The 23,563-nt window shown below is 37.6% G+C and overlaps 1 protein-coding gene across 3 annotated transcripts in view; it reads left to right on the top strand.

Moving 5' to 3' along the window:
• LOC122806720 (CUGBP Elav-like family member 4) overlaps positions 1-23,563 on the top strand; it is a 1,919,882-nt gene that overhangs the window by 1,652,642 nt on the left and 243,677 nt on the right. For all 3 annotated transcript variants that reach the window (XM_044077371.1, XM_044077372.1, XM_044077370.1), the window contains exon 5: positions 16,868-16,947. In XM_044077371.1, the coding sequence (XP_043933306.1) occupies positions 16,868-16,947 (80 nt within the window). The remainder of the gene's footprint in view (positions 1-16,867; positions 16,948-23,563) is intronic.

Here is a 23,563-nt window from a genome sequence, read left to right as displayed (position 1 = left end):
AAAGGCAATGTGGTACCAACATGGGGTTCATACATGACATAACCGTCCATGTAGCACACACTTACTGCTGTATATATATATATATATATATATATATATATATATATATATATATATATATATATATATGTGTGTGTGTGCATTGATATGTGTGATGTTTGCTCACACATAGCATGCAGCACTGTGATGCAAAACTAGGGGACATGTATTTATATACGTGTGTGTGTGTGTGTGTGTGTGTGTGTGTGTGTGTGTGTGTGTGTGTGTGTTTGCGCATGATCCCATCCGCCTGGGGACTCAGTCTTGCTTTTAGACGCTGCACAGCAGTTTCAGCTGGACATCATTACAACAATACCTGATGGCACATATAAATCATTCCACATCATATATCCTATTATTATGGACCAAGTATTACATTCAATTACATGCATATATACTTCACATACCTGTTGTGGGAATGATGTCTGTTCTGGATAGTTTGTTGGATGGATGTTTTTATTTTTTTGTGTTTTTTTTTTTGGCTTCGGCTTTCATTCTCTCACTCTCTCTCTATCTCGGTCTCTCTCCAGTAAATGGATTGAGCTGCTTTGAATAGATTGCAGCATGGATTTTGTAGGTGATGCACATGATCAGGTGATGGCCTCTGCACCAGTCAGTGTTCTTCACTTGCTACCTGCATGCAGCATGCTGTGTAGTACTTCCAATTACCACTGTCATGGCAACCCACTGCTATAAAGCACTACATCATGTGGGAGTGGTCACTTTACCTTTCCTGTACAGAGGACATCCTTCCTGTGTGTGGGCAGCAGTGTTACAGACAGCAGGTAGCAATACCTCTTACAAGAGGACTTACAGACTCAGGCCAACTGCATATTTGTATAAGGTTCCAGAACTACAGATAGTATGAGTAGCATTGTTATATGCATTGTATAGCACCAGTGTTACAGGGTTTGTGTGTACATACTAGTTTAACATGGAATGCAGTCTGTCTGCATAGCTCTCATCTGTGGACCTATCCACATGATGGCCAAAGGTGTGCCTGTAATGTTTTGTCTGTCCACCACACAAGTCTTGTGTCAGATATATCACTGGCATTGTGTGTGTTGAGTGCTATCTGTACATTGCTACATCCATTTGTGTTTCTGACTTCATATTCCTGACTAAGGATATGTTGCAGACTATCCTGTAACACCAGCAACGTACTCAATGTATGACAACACTATTTCACATATGGGCATGTGTTCTGGCCTCGGTCCTCCACCTACATACCAGGCTTTGTCCATATGACATGCAGTAAGGGGTTGTTATGTAGTGGCCTGTGATTATGTCATGCTGCCATTCCTGCCATCATTCCAGTGCTGTTGTGGCCCCCACACATATTGTGGGATAGGGTCCATATATATGTGGGCTTCAGCTGCACAAAACGTGTGTGCCCTTCTGCAGTCCAGAGGTCAGTGTATGTAACAGTGTTATATGCCCCTGTACATCAGTCTATGGGGGAGGGGTATGCACCATATATATCCTAGGCTGTTACAATGTGTGAGGGATATCGGTAGTAAGCTGCCTTAAGGTATATGGCTGTACATTACCATACATTTCACCTTGGGAACATTGGTGGCCTAGTGCTTACTGCCATACAGACTGTTCTGTTTGTCAGTGTGATTGTGATGTTTCAGTTATGCATTATGTAACAGATACATCCCATTGTGTCAACTTAAGTCCTTTCCCCTAGGGATTGAGTACAGAGTGTAATTAGAGGCTGCTGGACTATACATCTGCATTACTTACTGTTGATTGATTCTTATCCTCTGGCCAAATCTGTCTTTACTGTTGCACTACTTGAGGCTTTGGCCTGGACAGGGACATATATTATGCTTTCAGATTACTATATAAAATGATCAGCTTGAGAGTAGCATTAATTAGTTAGTATGTATTTCAAAGTCTTAACAGCTACATGACATGGCATATACAACTGTAATAGTACACAAATAAAACATTCTTATGTATGCATACCTGTGTGTGGTAACATATCCTTTAACTTCTGTGTGGATATATGTTTCAGACAAAAATTTTCTTTTGTATGAGTTACTCATACACTGTCCATTTGAAAAGGTGGCAACTGTAGGAATACTGGCTGTTCAATATGCTGTGCACTCACTAAATATGTGTCTTCCTATACATATCTATGTGTGTGTATGTGTAGTTATATATATATATATATATATATATATATATATATATATATATATATATATATATATATATATATATATATATATATATATATATATATATATATATATATATATGTGTGTGTGTGTGTGTATATGTATCTTTGGAATGTTTATTGCTTCCACATTGTGCATTCCCTATGGTAGCCAGACTGTACTGCATAATATGTTATTGATACCTTCCTGACATCATACAGGTGGGATAGATTACTAACATCTTGTGGCCATGTTGTGTAGGGTCCTGGGTATGGAACTTGCAACAGTTGGTATTCTGTTGCAGGGCAGATCTGTTTGGCCGTGAGGGAGGGGGTGATAGCAATACTTATAAGAGGTATTTAGCTTGGGCCCCCTCACACCCATTAACAGTGCCTTTGGTCATATATGTATTTATGTTGTCTTTTATATCTATCTATATATATATATATATATATATATATATATATATATATATATATATATATATATATATATATATATATATATATATATATATATATATATATATATATATATATATATATATATATATATATATATATATATATATATATATATATATATATATATATATATATATATATATATATATATATATATATATATATATATATATATATATATATATCTATAGCTATATATCTATCTATATATATATATATATATATATATATATATATAGACATATATGTAGACATATATATCTATAAATGTATGCATATGTATGTATCTATATATATATATATAATATATATATATATATATTATATATATATATATATATATATATATATATATATATATATATATATATATATATATATATATATATATATATATATATATACACACACACATACAGCTACATGTATAAATACATTTCCTGTACTGTTGAATGACTGTGTTGGATGATATGTTTGTGAAAATATCAGGGTTATGTATATCTGGCTTAGTGGTAAATCGCTTTGGTTATGGTGTGCAGGGTACTGGGTTCGAGCCTTGCATAGGCTATTTTGTTGCTTTACAGAACAAGGGCCATTGGATACAGAGTAATTAAGGCACTTTTAAGCAGTTGTAAGTGGGTTTGCGTGGGTTTGCATGGAGGTAAGCACTGCTAACTTCTGGTTACAGTTTCCTATACTGATTTAGCTTCTCAGTTGCTTAACCTGTGTAGGCATTGCTTACCCCTACCAAACAAGCTTAAACCCGCTTACTGCTGCTTAAAAGTGCTTACTCATGCTTGCCCCTGTGCTAATTTCTTTAAAAGAAATGAAAAAGGGTTGATAAGAAAGTGGTGAAAAAGCGGCACAAAGGGGGAAAGACAGTAGGGAAAATAGCTAAGGACGGGTGTAGGGAAGGTCCATAGCTGCCCATTTCTTCTACAGCAACAACTGTGCATATACACTGATTTGGAGGTAGATTTGGACACTCATACTCCTGAATGAGGGGTGAGGACAACAATAATATGTTGTGAAGCCAATTAGACCAAATTACAAGTGTCCAGTGAACACGTGTGTGAAATGGACAGCTATGTATGGGGCAAGATTTTTTTTTGGGAACATAGATTGCCCTTTTTTTATTTTTTAAGGTGAGAGTGGGATGTTGGGGAGGGATAGTAGGTATATTTGGGGGTGGTAGGTTGGGTAGGATAACACACAAGACAGACAAGACAGCATACAGGGGCAGTATATGACATGTGGGGGAGTAAACACCTTGTATGGGGAGGGGTGTTGGGAAGTCGGAAGCCCATGAGCCCCCATAGTGGAAACAGTGGGACTGAGGTCCCCACCCATGGGCAGTCACCACTCCACCTTCATGGCCCCAAAGGTGGCTGTGCTGGGGGCTGAGTAGGAGGGGCAGGATGACCCTCTAGTTGTGCCACGTGGCCCTCAAGCTGGCATAGCAGATCTCCAAACTCCCTGCAGAGCTTGCTACACACCAGACCCCAGACCTGGCAATGAGTGATAGTGTCCTGTCCGCGTCCGCTCCCAGGGGGGTGAGCTACATCCCCTGAGGTGGTTCCACCCAGAGGTGGTGCAGGACCAGCAGACGAGGAGGTCTCAGGGTGGGCCCCAGATGTGCTGGTGTCCTGTGCCACAGCCAGATGAGGTGGGAGAGGTGGGTCCGCTGGGACCAGCCTTCCCAAACATGCTATGGTGTTTCAATTTTACAACATATGTAGGTTAATAATAGTCAACACATTCCAGGATTAGGTATAACAGCATTCATAGATATTCCCATTAACCCGAAACACCAGATGTGGAACAGTTGCATAGCAAACAGAGCACATGTATATATGGAAACACAGTGGCCATTACAACAGCATGCAGGTACATTGATGGCAGCATGCCACCAATGTGGGAGTATTTCAACATGACACATGCATAGAAACAAATTTAAATATTTATCAAACAATAGGACATATGTCCCAACAGTAGATTTAATAGAGCACATACCGACTGAGTTGTGTATTTAGTTTACTGTTGCAGATATGGTGGGGGGGGAGAAAGATGTCAATTAACAACTTGTATATCCCTGTAGTTCTCATTACTTTCCTAGGCAGTGCTGTGATCTGTACCTTACAGGTATTATTACACTACCCTGTAGCCTTAGTTTGGACAGTGGTATGGATGTCGACAACTATATACATGAACTGTGTTTTACCTGCAGTATATACCTCTTACCTGGTATACCTGTGGAGGTATTGTTTGTTAACACTACCTGTTTCTACACATATTCCCAGATTCCAGGTTGATGTTATGCACATACCTGTCCATCTCTTATTGCACACACTCTGGGCATGTCTTGACAAGATGCAGGTGAAACCGGGACATATTTTGACTATTGCCCTCATAAACCTTTGGTGAGTTGTACAATGACAGGTTTGTTTTCATAGACATTTTCCAAATATGTACAGACATGACAGTCAGTTATATGACATTAAATGCTGCCTGCATGTCAGAGATTAGCACACTGATATGGCAGGGGGACGGGGTAACAGCCAGCAGATATGGGCCACTTAACTGGACATTCTTGACAACTCTGTACACTTATGGGGTATGCATCTGCATACAGCTTAGTATCACTCCCAGGATTCGAACCATGGCTGTGTCTGCTAAAAATAGAACAGTGTACATCACAGTTGAGTGTGCTGTATAGATATTGCTGTGTAGCTCTTCTCTGATTTCTGTCTATAAGTCTCCCATGGTTTTACAATCAGACCTTGTAATTGCAACATTCTTATACAGGGTTTCATAGACAGTTTTATTATGTAGCACAGTGTGGATGACAGTGATGAGTAATACCTTATTATTCTGAGCAACTGCAACACTAACAATGCCATACAATACCAGTGTAAACAGTACCAGTCCAGGATTTCAATCTTTTTATTTCTAGGCACAGTTTTCATATCTGACAGACCTATGGGGGAAATGTTTATTAGCACTACCTGAATGTTGCCACTCATATTACTAGATTCCACATTATTATTATGCACATACGTCTAACTCTGTTACTGCACACACTCTGGTCACATCTTTACAACATGGGGGTGAAGATGGGACATACTTTGCTTATTACTCTCATAACATTTTGGGGAGCTGCTAGAGTGATAGGTTTGTTCTTATAGATGTCTGAAAATCAGTTGTATGTCATTATTTGCTGCCTAAACGTCTGGGATCATCCTACTGATTTGCCAGGGGGACAGGGTGACAGGCAGCGGATATGGGCCAATTAACTGGACATTCTGGACATATCTGTACAGTTGTGGGGTATGATTCTGCATACAGCTTACTACCACTCCCAGGATTCAAACCATAGCTGTGTGTGCTAAAAATACAACAGTTCACGTCTCAGTTGCGTGTGCTATTTGGATTTTGCTGTCTGTCTTTTCTGTCTATGTCTCTCTCAGTTGTACTAAATGACCTCTGGGGATTACACCAGTTATATACAGGCATTCCTACACATTTTATTTATGTTGACAGTGTGGATAACATTAATACAGCATACTATTAAGTGATTGCAAATCTACATTACCATATGATACATGAGGAAGCAGGATCTGTTTGGTGATACCTCAGTCTTATGTACTACCCCATCAGTAATTTAGACAAAAATGTAAAATGGTTCTTGGGAAGGTGGTGGATTTGGACACTCTATGGATTTATCATTCATTACCCATTATACCTCTGATTTGTATCCCTGATTCATGTGTGTATATATATATATATATATATATATATATATATATATATATATACTGTATGGAGCGCTTGTGCTTATCTGTGGATTTTACAACATTATTACAATGACACCTCACATCTGCATTTAATGCAGTACTCTAGTTCACAAATATATGTTATTTAGTAGGTTATGCAACAAAAAATATTGTTCATAAAGTGATTTGACATGGAAAATGGAATGTACTGCAGTGAGACTCGAACCGGGAATGACTGCTCGTAAGGCGATTGCTCTGCCCACTACACTATTGCAGTCCTGCTTCATTTGTATATATCTTGATATTTATTTTCTTGTGCCATTTAAGCTGCAGTATACGTAGCTAAGCAATGGGCAAACCCGCGCACCTATGGTTAAATTTTATCAGTTTGATAAAAAAAATGTAACTTGTTTATATTATTATATTTTAACTATTGCTCTTATAAACTTGGGGGTGTTGCTGGGGGTACGCAACCCCCTATGAGCAGTCTCGCTCATTGTTATTGCCAAACTGCATTTCTTGATTGCAGGGATGTGTATATTGTGAGAGCTCTGGTCTCAGACACGCCCCCTGTACTTGTCCACGCTCCATGCCCGTTTAGGAGTTCAGGCAGCTTGCCTTCATTAATATGCATAGTTCACTGTTGTGCTGCTCCTAAATGGCCACTTCCATGCAGGACTAAGCTAGTCCTGCATGGAAGATTACTGAATCCAGGGGTATGTCTTTCCAAAATTACTACCGGAGTAGCCAGATTGTGTGTGCGATATCTATATGTAACCCAGCAATACTGTACTATTTATTAAAATGCCTCTGTACTTTTTGCTGTTCTTTTGAGCTTCTGGAATACATGGAAAGTAGAGTAGCCTCCTGTAATACCGCTTACCTTGGATACTATCAATATGTGCAGTTGGATGTTTGTCATATTGTATCCATCCCTCTCAGCAACACTTCATGATATGTAGTATTTCTAGGACCATATTGTACATTTGCTCTGAGGTGCTGACTTGCTTTCATTGTTTCAAAAGGCATATCCAGTATTTCATAGCAGCCTACTCAAACTTAAGGTGAAATAACATCATTCAGACTACTGCTCAAATGTAGTTTGGTACGTCTGCATTCTATCCATTATAAGTTGCTATCCAGCCCAGCCTCACTGTTATATGCTTAAAACTGCTACAGCTATGTTACATTTTTACTACCACAGTAGGTCCAGTTGTGTTTATTTATGTAAATAGTGTCTCCATCAAAGTACTGTGAATGTTGTAATTTCCACATATATAGTTTCTGAAATTCAGGTTACTGCATATAATCATTGTAATTTGTTATAACATTTTAGGAATGTATTTGGTTTATATGTTATTGCACTGATGCACTCACTGATGTATTTGCTCTGTATCTTTTTGCAAAGTGTGCCTTGATATACTCTATGTGAACCTGCCCTCTTCATCTTTTAGCTCTCTTTGCAATCCTCTTGCCCTTCACCCTTTATTGTTCCTGTACATCTTGCCCTTCCCTTTCTTATCTCCTCTCTCTCATATTCTACCTCTGCTCCTCTCCTTTTCAAATCTTTGTCTTCCCTTATCTTCTGTTCTACTACTACATCTTTATTTAACCTTTTCAACACTCATTTTTTTCTTTTATTATACTTCTTAACTTCGCATTGTGGCTTTGAAAATGCTATACAAAGTGCTTCATCTGCATTTTCCCCTGAACTCTGGACTCCAGCAAGATGCCCCAGCTCAAAGCCCCAGTCAAGCTCAATAATAATAGCAAATGTAGGTTTACAGATTACCTTCAATAATTTCTTGCTGATGTTGCCGTTACACCTGAGGTTTGCACACCATAGGACCCGTTCACCCCTGTTCCTTAACCATACTGGCAGGCCCTGCCTGACCCTATGTTTCCTTCTTATTACCCTTAAGAGGAAGCTCTTGTTCTTTAACCTTTTGAACAGTTTCCTGTTTTCAACATATTATTTTTTAAATAGTTTTACTTACAAGCCTTAAGAAGCAGATCAAACTTAAGCAATTCTAGCACTCCACTTGTTGCTGTCATAAAATTAAACTGTGCCTCTCCTTTGTTTTGAATTTCACCTTACTGATTGTTTTCTTTTCCTCCCTGCTCAGCCTCCTGGCTCAACCCACTCCATTCACCCTCACTATGCTCAGGTTCACTCTGCTTCCCTACCCTACCATATTCCCAACCACCCCTTTCCATTACAACTCTACCCATCACCTCACTTTCACCAAACACACATACATACATTCTAACCTCAAATCCACCCATCAACTCACTTCCACCAATCAAACACACATACATCATTCCCACTCACACCTACAATACTTCATCAATTTACACCTACCACCGACATACTACTTGTCAACCTCATCCTAAGATATCACTCCCTTTATCTCCCAAAACTCCCAAATCTTAAATTCACCTAAACTATTTCAAAACCTCCACTCCCACCCCACACTATGTCACTAATCTCTAACACTATACTCCTCACCCTGTCTCTCACATTCTTCCTCCTACTACAACTAACCTCACTTCAAAATACCTATATAACCCACTATCCTACAGCCACTATAACAAATAAAACAAAGTCACCTACCAGTTTTTCTAACATATCCTCTAGCCTATACACCACAGACCTAAGACTATGCTCAAAACTAAAATTTATTCTCACACTTCTTCATCCCTTCGCCAAGAACACCACCACCTTAGCTCATAATTACCCAATAAATGCAAATAAAAGACAGGAACTCTATTGTTTCCCAGTCACATACTCTGTGCTATTTGGAGACATATACCCCGAACCAAGCCCCAAGCACAGTCCCCTCTATACCCTCCAACTCGTATAACTCATTAAACATTACAATCATTAACCTCCAAAGTATCAGGAACAAAATACCAGACTTCTACTCCTGGATATCTAATAAGAAACCTGTCATTATAGCCACCACTGAGACATGACTGAAGCCCTATATTAAAGATACAGAATTCCTACCCCCAGGATTTGCCTGTCTAAGATTTGACTGACCCCATAAGAAAGGTGAAGGAGTCTGTCTGATATATCCTTACAGCTTCTCTATTATATCATGCACCAAGTCTAGCCCACAATTCTCCTCAGATGAAATATTAGTGTCCTTCCATAGAATAAACAATTGCAAAAACATCTGTATTATTGTATTATACATTCCTCCTGGCAATAATATCCAGGTATTAGAGGAGATGCTGTCATGGGATTCAAACAATATTAAAAATGAAACTATAACCTTAGGAGACATCAATACCAATTGGCTTGACATCTCCCACCAAAACCCCACCTCCAACGTCAACCTATATACCTTTACCCAACTAATTAATAACATAACCAGACCAAATAAAAGCAACAACAGTGGTTCTAGCCTAGATTGGATATTAGTCTCTGACCCAACAAATATTGCATTCACAGGAACTTTCCCCAATGCCATAAACAACCACTTACCTGCCATTATAGTTTGAAAAAACACTTCATCACTTAGCAGACATCACTACAAACTAGAGACCTATCCCATTTCTTTCCCACCACATTTAATGGCACCCCACAATATATTAATTGGAGCACATTAAAATTCCTTCCCCTAGATGAAGCCATTGAGTTCTTTAACTGTACATTTCTCAAGGTCCTAGACAACCAGGCTCTGCTTATTCTAAGAAGGGTAAAAACTAATCAAGCCACCTGGCCCACAAAACCCACTAAACAGCTAATGACCACAAGGGATACGGCATGGAAACACTGGAAAAAAAAACAACAGCATCTTCAACCTGACAAATTATAATCAGCTCCATAATCAAGTAAAGTGACTAGACAAAAAACATCACTACCTAATCCTATAAAACCTTCAGAAACAAAACCCTAAAAGGTTCTGGGGCTCCATCAGTTCCTTTCTACACCCAGGGTCAAATAACAATCCTTGCCGGAACCCTGAGGAAACACCAACAGAAATAGCTAATCTCTTTATCTCCTATTTCATTAATACTATTGCCAATATAACTACCACCTTTCTTCCAATCCAACCCCCCATGATACCCTTACTCCCCCTCCATCAGACTCTCTCTCTCTCTTTCACCTATTCTTACCAACAAAATAAAAAAGCTGCTCCAAATACTTAAAACCTTGCACCCATGCCCCAGACAACCTACCTGCTGAGTTCCTACAAATTGCTGTAAATCCTATAGCCTTTACCATCAGCATTCATATTAACAGGGCTATTCTGGAGTCTTACATACCCAGTATTTGGAAAAAGGCATACATTCTGCCTCTACATAAAGGAGGCACTAACACAGACATTTCCAACTTCTGACCAATTGCTATCCTCTCACCCATCTCTAAGATCCTAGAAAAATGCATCCACACTGAACTGCTTCACTATATGCTTCACAACCAAATCCTTTCTCCCACTCAACATGGATTTCAACCTGGCTATAGCACAACTATACCTTTCATATCCCTCTCTGACACAGTTAACCAGGCCCAAGATGATGGACAAATTGTCACCTCCTCTTTTTAGACCTCTTCAAGGCCTTTGATATGATCTCTCACTCTCTCCTTATCACTAAACTCTCTGGCATAGGCATCTCATCCCAGTCCCTAGATTGGTTCTCAAACTACCTTACAGACAAACAACAATCAGCCAAATGGCAAAATTCATTCTCTCCTTTTCTTGACACCACTACAGGTGTTCCACAAGAATCCATACTAGCCCCTTTTGTTCAGCAACTTCATCAATAACTTTCAACTCCTCTCTTACCCAAAGTACTGTCATCCAATACACAGATAATTCCACAATCATCTGTGCTGGCAACTCACCATCTAAACTATTCCAACTCACACAAGACTCCCTTACTACTACAGAGATATAGATATCTAACAAACATCTCACCCTAAACCCCAATAAAAAACTTGTTCTTTTCTTCCCAAAAAAATCCACTCCACTAAACAAGGAACATTTCAGCATCCAAACCCAAAACAGCACAGTAATTGAAGTTGTTACCATATACCAAACTTTTATGCATCATTATAGATTTGAACTTGACTTTTCTTCCCAAAAAATCCACTCCACTAAACAAGGAAAATGTCATCATCCAAACCCAAAACAGCACAGTAATTGAAGTTGTTACCACATACCAAACTTTTATGCATCATTATAGATTGGAACTTGACTTTTGACTTGCACAGTCATACCAACATTAAAAAAACACACCAAAAACTGTGAACTCTCTATAGACAAAAATACTTCCTCAACCATTCCACAAAACTCTCTCTCCTCTTCCTTCCTACTACCCTCTCTTCTGTACTGTGCACCTCTCCTGACCAATATTCAAGCCTCTCTCAAATCCAAACTAGCCTCATGCTACAATAAAATTGCTAAATTTGTAGCAAATGCAAGCTATTCGTCTTACCACTGCTCCTCTCTGATCCAACTAAACTGGTTGGAGCTACCACATCATCTGTCTCTTATCCAACTAACCCCTGCACACAAACTTATCTATAAACCATTTAGCTGCCCTTCCTTGTCTTCTCTACTCACACAAGATCATCCAAACAGACCTCTCTGATCCAATAATCATCTACTTCTAAATGTAGTGACACCAACCTGTGCACCAGGACAATTGTGCTATCCCTTTACTGTAGCTAAACTATGGAATAATCCCCCTCAATCAATCAGGTCTATCAGCAGTGTCCCTCTCTATACGATACCCCTGAAACAACACCTCACCTCTCTTTGGCAATGCAACTGTACCAAGGATGTAGTTCCTATATTTGAGCCCATTTTTTTCTTGCCGGCCCATCCCTGACTTTTCCCTCTCTTGTTCTATATACCCTCACCCTTTTACTCTCCCAATCTGTAAAACTTCTCTTCTACAACTACCATCTAAAGTAATGCTATACCTTTAAGTGCTCTTATCCCTAGACTGTGTTACTCAGTTCCTAATCTTTAATTAAAGCTTAACCCAGTCTAAACAAACTACCTAGATATTACTATCTTACATATATCATAGACTACACACCAAGATCTACCTATCACCAAATGAACCTACTGCTCAATGGTAATGTTTTTGAGCCATGATCTATCACTCTAAGAAGCAGTGTAGTATGCTGTTCTGATATCACCATTTCTTAGTCCTACATTGTATATTGCACCACTGAATTTGTACTTTGCTGCTCAAAATGTAATGTAATGCTTTATAGTGTATGTATAATGCTTGTATAATGTTTGTTGCATATGATTGTATAGCTATGTATAATGTTTGTCGCACGTGATTCTATATTTGTGTTGTGTAATAGTTATACTCTGACTGGAGCTTTACTCCCTGGGCCACTGAAAATGGGTTCACCTTGGCCCACTGGATTATCACAGTAAACAAATGTAAATTTGTTTGTGTCTTTCGGCTTTTCCCGATTAGGGGTCGCCACAGCGGAACTCCGTTCTGCTAATGATTAGTAGTTGATTTTTACATGCCGAGTTACCAGCCCTGACGCACAACCTTCAATGAAGGTATGCCCATTCATGCATGTCTCCACGCAGAAGACACTCTAGCTGAGAATCGAACCGGACAGCGTCTTATTGTGAGGCGACAACGCTACCGCAGCACCACCACCGCGGGTAGTAAACAAATGTAAATAAATAAATAAAATAAATTTTTGATATATTCAGAATAAAATTGAAAAGATAACACATAATACCAAAAATCTCATAAGACCTTGATTGCCCTCTGGAAAAAAGGCATTTATGCTACTGCTCTAACTTTCTCACTGTCTGGCTTCAAGAATCAGGCATTAAGCTATAACTCATAGATTTATTGGCACTCTTTCTCTGATTTTAGACTTAATGTTTTTCAGCTTGTGACTTTTTTATTTCAATCGCCTTACAAAACCAGTCAATCTTAAATCATGTTCTTTTTTAGTTTGATCCTGCATAGCATGACATCAGTAATATTAATAAAACATCACCTCCTAAAATTATCGGTTAAATAATTCTTTGAAACACTTTAGCTTCTGATATATTACTAAATGATAGTCTGAAAATTATGTAGCTTCTCATATGTAAATTAAAAGTTCATAGTTATGAATATTCTTAATTAATTTAATTTTTGCCCAAATCCCTGATTAGCATGAAGTATGGGAAAATTTCTCCTGACATAGCAGACATCACTTGTTCAGTTCTGCAGAACAGATAATGCTCTGTATTAATATAATTACTACACAAGTATAAATGTCACCTACCGTCACAAATGTAACCATGCTGTTTAGCTGTTTATAGGTTTAGTCTGTTTTTAGTCTTATTCAACCACTCTAAATTCAACTCCTTCTTAAATATATACCTCAAGGTTATTGCAACGTTTCTTGGAACGTGCACTATTGTTAAAATTGGAGAATATATTGATATATGATGAACTCCTGATAACCTGCCCTAAATAAATTGTACTTTTTAGAAGGTCTTCAGTCTGCACAGTTTGACCAGATTCAAAATTTAATTGTGCATTCACATTTTATTTTTTTTCCCCTTACCAATTATCTGGCAAGTCAAATGACACACTCTGGCAAATATTTCTATATCCACTATATGGGATTCAGTTGTACCACAGGGATAAATTGTTGCCTTAATACATTTGAATTTTAATAAATAATATCCATTGGCTTACCCCAGTTATAACTTATCTTGCATACTGATAAGGTGGCTATCTACATATACAACCCTAACGACAAACTAACCTTTTTGAACTAAACTACTCATCAAAACATTTCTCCTTAACCCCTAAAAAACAAGGCCATGCTCTGTGTTTCTGAGAAAAAAACTTTCCAAAGCACCCAGGTCCTTCTTGCTGTTTGATCAGCATAACAATCTTATCAACATCTGGTTCAACCAGTCTGTTAACTTTCAAGATCATATTCAAAAACTTAGATATAAAAGTAACTACCTCCATTTCTGGACTCAAAAAATATCTCAGTTCCTTTCATCACCAGTTAAGATAAATAGTGTTTATTACATTTTTGTTGCTACTATTTTGAATGTAACGCAGGCTAAGCCCACAATTAGTCATGCAGTGCTCAGTGTTCAACCTTGGTATCCAAAATGTAAAAAAAAAAAAAAAAAAAAAAAAATTTAAAAACAAAGTGAAGGACCATGAAGCATTTTACATCTGCAAAATCTTAGCACACTTATCACTGCCAAACATAGAATGACCACCACAGAGCAGCAGTGGGAAGAACAAAAAGCTTTAGAACAAGTTAAATATTTCATTAGACCAAATAAAAAGGCTGAATGAAGTGTTTAATCATTTAAAGTTCTTTTTCAGTTTCTGTCAATGTTTTATGAAAGCCATATTCTGCTGTTAATGCTCTAGCACAAGATTAGAACTTCAGTAGTGGTGAGGACAGCTTCTTAAGTACCTTTCTAATGTAAAAAAGATACTGAACTAGTCTGTCTTTTCCACAATTTGAGACCATAATGATGGTGCTCCATGCTCTAATTTAATTTTAATAATCCATCCATGTATCCATCCACAACCTCTTTTTCCTGTTTTTACACATGGAGTCGGGGTGTCACTTCAGCAGTAGCAATCATATAGAGCCAAGGATCCCCCTGCTGGCTGGCTAGCCCTGCCCTGATTGTTCTTCCATACCACACATTCACACCTGTGGCTAGTTTAGAGTGTCCAGTCCCCTACTGCATGTCTTTGGAATGTGGGAGGAAACCAGACAGCAGGAGGAAACCCATGTGAACACAGAATTGATGTGCAGCCTCCAGGCAGAAGGCATTCTAGCTGAGAATTGAACTGGGGAGCCTCTTGCTGTGAGGTGACGACCCTATCTGCTGCACCACTGCGCTGCCTGCTGATAGACCTTTAGTCAACACTATAAAAATAATTGTAAAAATATCTTGTAGGTAAAAAATGTTTTCTCATGTGAAGATGTTCTTCACTCAGTCAAAATGACTATGTTATCTAATTTACTATATAACAAATAAACCACTTCAGTAACTTCATAAAAATAAAATGCATAAAACATTATTATATTCTTTATTGTCATCTAACATGCCAAATATCTCAGTTAAAATGATATCATTGCATGGTATGGGGAGATACAGGTATACTGGAGAGAGAAACTTCTTATTTAATCTCTGTGTCCAAACTTAAAGATCAGTACATTCTGCTCTGTGTTGCTTAGTATGGCGGAAAACATATGATGAAAGAAAATTAAGCACACTCTTGGAAGATGTACCTAAGTTCTAATTGTAATACATCAAAACACTTGTATTGTCTGTGATAATGAAGATGGGAGGAGTTTCACAACACTTCATGATGTGACAAAAGCTAGTATGTCATCAGTCAGCCTTTAACTTAAGGGGTTTTTATTAGATGAAAGAATTATCAAAATGTCGAGGACAACATCCTTGACACACTTTGATCGATAGTTCATCTAAGTGAACACTGAAAAGATGAAAACCGGAGTTCCGAAAAGTTTTAGTTGGCCATGGTGGTGAGTGTAACTTGTGACATAAGGATGCTACACTGTCTGGAATAGCTAGGTAAGTGAATTCCGTACTTGTGTGTGTATGTTGCGATTACCAGGTAATTGCCCTTTCCCCAATGTAGTGCGATCTCGGAGTTGGTATATAGAGTTAGGGGGGGGTGTGAGGGGCTAAGCCCTCCACTTTCTTTTAAAAGTAGAAGAGTGTGTTTAGGTTTGAAAGTTTCTGAATGATGTGAGAATGCATGGGTTTATATGTATTAGTTGTATGTGTGCGTGTTTCATGTTAGTGTAGTGAAGGTGTGGGACAAACAAAACTTTTCGGAACTCTGGTTTTCGTTATTTTAAGGGTTTTATTAGATGAACGTTCGATCAAAGTGGGTTGAGCATGTTGTATTCAACATTTTGATCATTAGTTCATCTAATATAGACCCAACTTAAGGAGTGGGTCATGTAAGTACTTTAGTGGTATATCAGTAACTAGTTCAAGTTCATGACTCTGACTAAGGGTCATAGGTCATGTAAACAATTACAGGTCCCCACTCATATGAGTGAAGGGGTCACCTTGGAGTCCACATTCATAAACTGGTATTTTACACATTGAAAAGGACTCAAATGAAGCAAATATTTTATGGCATTAACCATCTTCCATCTTCCAAAATGGTGATGAATCAGACAGCAGACAACACAATGGGGTTGTGTTTAAAAATTTGAAAAGGTGTTTGTGATCATGCAGTATGAAACATAAATAAGTTGGCTTGTCTGGTTATTTGTCATTTATTGATTACTTTGACTTTTTTTTTCTTTGACTGTTTGTTTCTTATCAAATAGCTTACTTTCGTTTCACCTTGCAGCAGTTCTGATCTATAATTTGTCCTAATTTTCTTTCCTTTTGTATGTTAGGCTGTGCCTTTGTGAAGTTTGGAACACATGCTGAGGCCCAGGCTGCTATCAACAGTCTTCATGGCAGTCAGACCATGCCGGTAAGTTTTATCATCAAGGAAATAAATGGGAATTAACAGGATAGTGGGAAAGAATATTGTGTAAGTAAGGTTTTTACTTACATAATTATGGCCCAATTTTCTATCCAAACATGATAAGGTGTTTCCTTTCCCTTTTTACTACCCTTAGAAAACAACGCCAAAATCTCTTCAACTGTACAGCAGGTGATCTGTGTCTGATTCAAACAAGGTGTAGCACATGCTTTGTAGACCCCCATGAGCAATAAGTCATGATTTTTATTCAGGGCCCTTGATTTCTACTTAGTCATCTCCAATGTGTACATACAGTGACATTGGCAGAAGATAGAAATGTCCTCCTGTGATTGTGATTGCTCCCAGAATATCTGACCACATCTAGTCAATGTAATTGGCCTGATGTGATAGCACTCCAAGTGTCACCAAGAGTTCTTTCTACAACATAAGGCCATATTTTGTGCAATAAAAAAAAAAAAAAAAACACCAGTTGGTCCTTGGTTATTCATTTCGTCCCATTATGCATGAGTATTTAGGAAAGAGTTCATTTCTTATAAACAGCATACTTGAGTACCAAGTCTTTGTGCCAAATTTATTGTATTCCTGCATCTGAAATACAGGCTGCATGTTACTAATGTGAAAGAAATCATTCTAAATTCTACATCTGATTGACAATACAGCAGGGTGTAGTGGAAACTGAATCTTGTGCTCTGTGAGGGGCACAGCCTTCCCCACCCCAGTATCAGGCTTTGCCTGCTCTACTTCCTGGCTTACATAATATAATCAGCTCTGATGATAGCTGCATCTCAGGGAAAGACAAATGTCCCCTATACTGACCATTTTAAGAGTGTCTTTTTAGACTCCACAGCAGTCACAAAAGTAACCATTGCCACAAATGCATATAGTGCTGAATAAATTTCAAGGGCCATGTCACCATCTTGAGTTTTCCTGGTTTCTGTCAAGAATCATTTACCTGATCAGCTGAAAGGTAAAAATGATTATATTATCATAAAGCAATATACTTCTAAGCTAAAATGTTAAGTTTTGCAAATACATTCTACTGACATACAGGACATTTTTATTTATTATAATGAACTCAGAGTCTAGGAATTTGAATTCTGATATTTTTGTGAGATGTTTTGCCTTCACGACATGAATATAATTATTTGTGTATCTCTGTTAGCAGATTTTGTTCTGCATCTCTATTACTACAGCTGCTGTGATATCATTCTACTTATATTATACAAACCCTACATGGGATAACTTAAAGATACTTTACTGTTGTAATATAAAGTAGTATTCAGCAGTGTAATAATGAATCAGAACTACATCATGCATTCAATGTGTGGAATTATACTACCTGCCCCAGTAAGTATACCTGACACAGGTACACCATGGTAACCGATCCGCTCTTTGCACAAACGATTCCCATTTGTGATTCCTGCACGTCACTTGTTTCAGAGCTGCAATGGAGAAAGGCAGGATAAAGTTCATCTTGGTTAGGAAGTACTGTTGCCAGGCAGAAAATATGACTCATCTTCATTCAGTCCTCTTTCACTAATATGTCCATTATTAATGCGCCTGTCTTACAAACTACGGTCACATGTCTGTGTGTTAAAAGAGGAAAGGGTTACTAGCAGCTTAATTTCTGACATATTTTGAGATGAAATCCAACAGGGTGTGTGAAAATGAAAAGAATATTTACAAAATTACATCTCCAGTGCTTCATTACATAACAGTTTTAAACTTATCAATGGCTCTTACAGAAAGGATATTTTGAGCTTCTCATTCCTGGCCCAGCTACCTAGCATCATTGCAGATGTAGGTGATCTGCTTTTGCATGTAATACTAGCATACGCTTTAGAATGCATGATGCCATAGCTCTGCTAGCTTTGTCGCCAGTGTGCAGCATTCAACGCGGGATCAGCAGAAGTCTGCTGTCCGACTACATACGTGGAACAGAACCTTGAGTTAGGATACGAGTAAACTGAAGGGTCTCATTTCAAGTTCCAGATGAGCTAGGTGGGGATTAATGATGCTCTCCCATTCTTGAATTCCTTTGAAATAAATGTCCCCATTTTCCCTTAGTTTTTGGCAGTTTGTTGGTAATAGCCTAGTCCATTGTTTTTTGCTAGATGACTTTGTGCCATGGAAAGAAATAAAAGTCATAAAATGTTGTCACCATCCTGTCAAAAGCTATGTATCCAAACAAGCAACAACGTACCAGGTGTTAAGTCCTAAATGTGTAAGAAGATGGCCAAGACCAGACCAAAGCATCATGCCTAGTGCTGAGACAAACTTACAATTCTCCATGATTGATGCAGTCAATCAAATTAAAATACTAAGGGGATAATTACCTTTGGGGAATACACTGAAGCTGATGACTACTTAGTTTTGTTGGCATTCCTTACGGTGCTGAGGAACTCCATTTAGAAGAGTTTTCTAAGCATTTACTTCATTTGTTGCTCCTGGAATTAGAACCTGGGGATGTACTGGCAATCATTAAAAATCATACTCCTGATGACCACAGTCAAAATAGAGGTCAGATAAACTACAACCATTCCCGGTTCATTTTTCGTTTTTATCTTTTTACACAAGAGAGGGCCACTGGTAACCAGGAAGACAACTCTGACATAACAATTGCATTGAGTACATTGATAATGACTGAATCTTTGTGTCTGCAGCCCAGGGGATGGAATGGGTTTTAAAATTCAAGCACTTAAGGTTGTAGAACTAGCTGATTTAGAATTTATTTTATCTATTTTATTTTATTTTATTCTATTTGTTGACCAGATTAAACCACTGGTTTCTATGGACTTTTTTTATATTCAGCCCTGAAACGCTGTCTGGTTAAGTGACTTGCTCAGTGTCTCACACTTAGGCAATGGAGGCTGTGGGAAAGGGAATCAAACACCTACTACTGGACCATAGGAACCGGATCTTTAAAGGCTTCATAATCCTCTGCACCATCTGTCAGATATGGTGTATCCAGCAATATTAATTGCATTCATTCTCCAGTTTTCTGATTATTCCAGTTAGGAGTTGTATTGAACTGGAACTTATCCTGCCATTTACTGTATGCTAAGCTGTGTGTCCTGAAAATTTCTGTCAGACGTAATTGACTTTACCAAAGTTATGAGCGTGTTCCTATGTCAGTGGATGTTCATTCATACCTTTGTCTAATTTCAAAATATTTTCATATATAGCTTACAATGTGCAATCTATATTTCCTCACAATATGAACAGTGGGAGTGTAGTTGTGTATTCCTGTTAAGAAATGTGATTTTGCACAGTGCATATGAAAAAAATGTTTTTTGAGTGGAATGGTGCAATGTCAAACCTTACTTTATCAGCTGCATTATATGAAACTATTTACTAAACATGTGTACCTAAAATTGTGAAAATTCTAAGCTTATAGGCATGAACATTTTGACAGTTCTTATATTCTAAATGTTACTTTGTAAATGCTACCTTTAGGACCCGTCTCAAAACCTGGCATGATAACTATGGAATTCTATCAATAATAGTAATTCTGGATAGCAAACAAAAAATGCATTAGTATTGAATTATGTGATGAATTCTTCATGTGAAACCCTGATATGTCAGAGTCAAATTTCTGGCCCAAAATGACAGAGATATATAACCTATAAACTTGCATTTAACTCGGTCAACATTCACTTATAATGTATTTATTTTTTATTTTTTATGTGTAACATACAATAAGATATTTCTTCAAACCACCACATGAATGCAGTAACTGTCACTTCTAAGTTTCAAATTATAATACAAAATCACTGCTTGAAATGAATTGTTTATATACTTGCATTTATACAGCAAGTTCTTAAGAAAACAGTCCTAAGGCTTGTTTTAAGAGAAATGACAGAGAAAAATGATTGAAAAGATATTGTGTTTTGTGAATTTGCTATCATGCCTTTAGTAATTCCATTTTTTTTTTCGTAATTCAAAGATGCATTACTTATCCCTTTTTTCTTGCGTATAAGGCAGTATTTGATTATTTATTTACATTTTAACTTATGTGAATAATTTAGAGACCCAAGTGAAATTTCATGTGCAACAATGCACACTCATTCTTTTTAAGACCTCTCAGGTTCAACACAGAAAAGTAATATTTTTTTATTTTTCATAGACGTTTCTCAAAATGTTTTTCAGGTAACTTTAATTTTTATCGCTCATATAAATTGCTCCTAATAAAGGATCATGCTTGGAATTTCAAGGCAATGCACATTTCTCATTGTCAAGTATCATTTTTATTCATAACAATAAAAAAGATAGAATAATGAGATAGAATAAAAGGAACACAAATGGCATTCTAATTCTGCTAAAATTTCAGCCCTCAGGTGTTACCATATGCCATATAATGAAGTGTTTTTTTGTTTTCAAAGCATTCTTAAAGGCTTCAGCACTACGATTAGAACTTTACTACAATTAGAATTTATCCAGCAATGTATATAAATCTATAGATCTGACATACCAAAGCACCAGAAATTTTAAGTCTTAACTTTAATTTCTGGATGTTTCATTCCTGTAATAAGTTTGCCATAGGCAAGGGTTATTACAGCCACAATTAGAATATGCTCCCACTATAGGCTTTCTCCTCCAAGAAAAATATATTCAGACCTTAAAAATGGAATTGCATTTATAGACTTACCCGGCTACTTTTGTCAAGGGAATATAATTGCATTTCACTCTACAATACCAACTAGCTCACTGTTTTTTATATGGGGGAGCAAACGTTGTTGTTGTCTTTATCATATATAAAGGCATTCATAACTTAACTAATCCTGAATTTTTCGGTAAATATATCTGATCAGCTTATAATGCTATCTTCAGTAATTGCACAAATCTCTGAATTGTTCCACATGCACTTCATGAATTTGAATAGGATTTTTTTAGTTATAGCACCAAAACTCTGGGACAACAATCTACTTACAGTCAATAGTGATTTTACCAAACAGGATTTTAGAGCAAAACTTGAAATTCATCTTGCCCAAACTGTCTCTTGGCCCCATTTCCTTGTGACAGCACTAAACTATGTACAACAACACCTATACCAGCATCTCTGCACTAGCTTTCTCACTGCAGCAATACTATCTGGAAATTAATGTAATGTCTCTGTAAAACCTTTAAAGCATTTCATAGTGCTCTGTAAATACTGTGTAAATATGGTCATAGGTACAAACATGAAAACTGGATTGTAAGTGCTTTGTAATAATTGTCAAATGTTAACTTTATCATTAAAAAACAGAACTCAATCCTTCTTTGTAAGTAAAGCACTCAGCATTCTTGATGTAAACCTAAGTATGGCTGCATTAATATGCCTGAATTGCATTGACTTATATAACTCTGGGCTATGGGTGAAATTGGTCCATTAGGATCCATTCACTAACCCAATCATTAAATATCAATTGGGTAACTCATTAATTAACATGATAAAATAAAATTTGGAAGCCTTTGAGCATCCTTCACCATCCAAGTGTAGGAGCATCTGGGTTTGTTACATACCGGGAGGAAAATCCAAACTAAGGCCCAGGAAATGGGGTCTGATTGGGGACACCGGCACTGGAAGAACTACATGAGGTAAGACAGAAGTACACGCATAAAACTTGCTAATCTCTGTTGAGAGAAGAGTGTGGAATATGTACCAGGCATTCCAGGTCCTGTGTTATAGTCCTTAATGGAGACCAGAGATCAAACAGGAGTGCTTGGTTGAAGGCACACAAAGCAATCTTGAGAAGCTGTTTTCCCTTACAGAAGTGAGTGAAGCAAACTACTAATATACCCCTTCCATGCCTAACCCTGAGAAGGGTTCTTGGTATGCACAGTGTGAACAGGGCTAAGTAGAAAACGCTGCAGCCTGCATGAATGACAGTCAAACAACTAGTTCAAAAAAAAAAAAAGAAAGAAAAACAAAACACTACAAACCAATATTAATACCACACCACAAGAAAAAAGTATCAAAACTTTTAATAACTTTGTGCTTTCATCCCAGACAATTAAGGGACAACTTCAGAGTTCAAACAGCAGCTTCTTCCTTGATGTTAATATATTTAACCAGCCAATCAAAAAACCACTGAAGTAGTAACATTTGTTCAACCACAATCAAAAATACATAAGAAATGCATAAAACGTCAGTCATTAAATATTAGCCATTATAACACTACTTCTTTGGTATAATGGATAAAGTCATTACCTCCCATGCACAAGGTATAAGGTTCGATCCTGACCTATAGTCATTGCCTGCTTGGAGTTTGCATGTTCTGTCTGTGTCTCTGTGGGGTTCCTTCCACCTCCAAATTACATGCTGTTTGCATCTCAAACGTACTGAAGAATGGAATTGTGGGCTGCAGTACAGACTCTACATGGTGCCCCTTAGGAAGAAGAGTTGTATAGACCAACTGCTTTGGGCATCTACTGTGGTGTACAGTAACCTCAAGATAGGAGAACACACATTACAGACTGTATACTGTGACAGGGCTAGCCATTCAGTGGTGTAAAATATGGCTCTAGGTGATTCGGTCAAGTTGCTTAATGTCACCAAATGGGCATGGATATTTGACAGTGATAAGTGGAGTGAGGACCTGGCCTACTCTGACTTACACCAGGG

Source organism: Protopterus annectens, chromosome 7.part0 (genome assembly GCF_019279795.1).
Source record: "Protopterus annectens isolate FY-2018-M chromosome 7.part0, PAN1.0, whole genome shotgun sequence".
Lineage (NCBI taxonomy): Eukaryota > Metazoa > Chordata > Ceratodontiformes > Protopteridae > Protopterus > Protopterus annectens.
The sequence above is the reverse complement of the archived record's forward strand: the minus strand, read 5'-3'. Positions and strand labels throughout refer to the sequence as shown.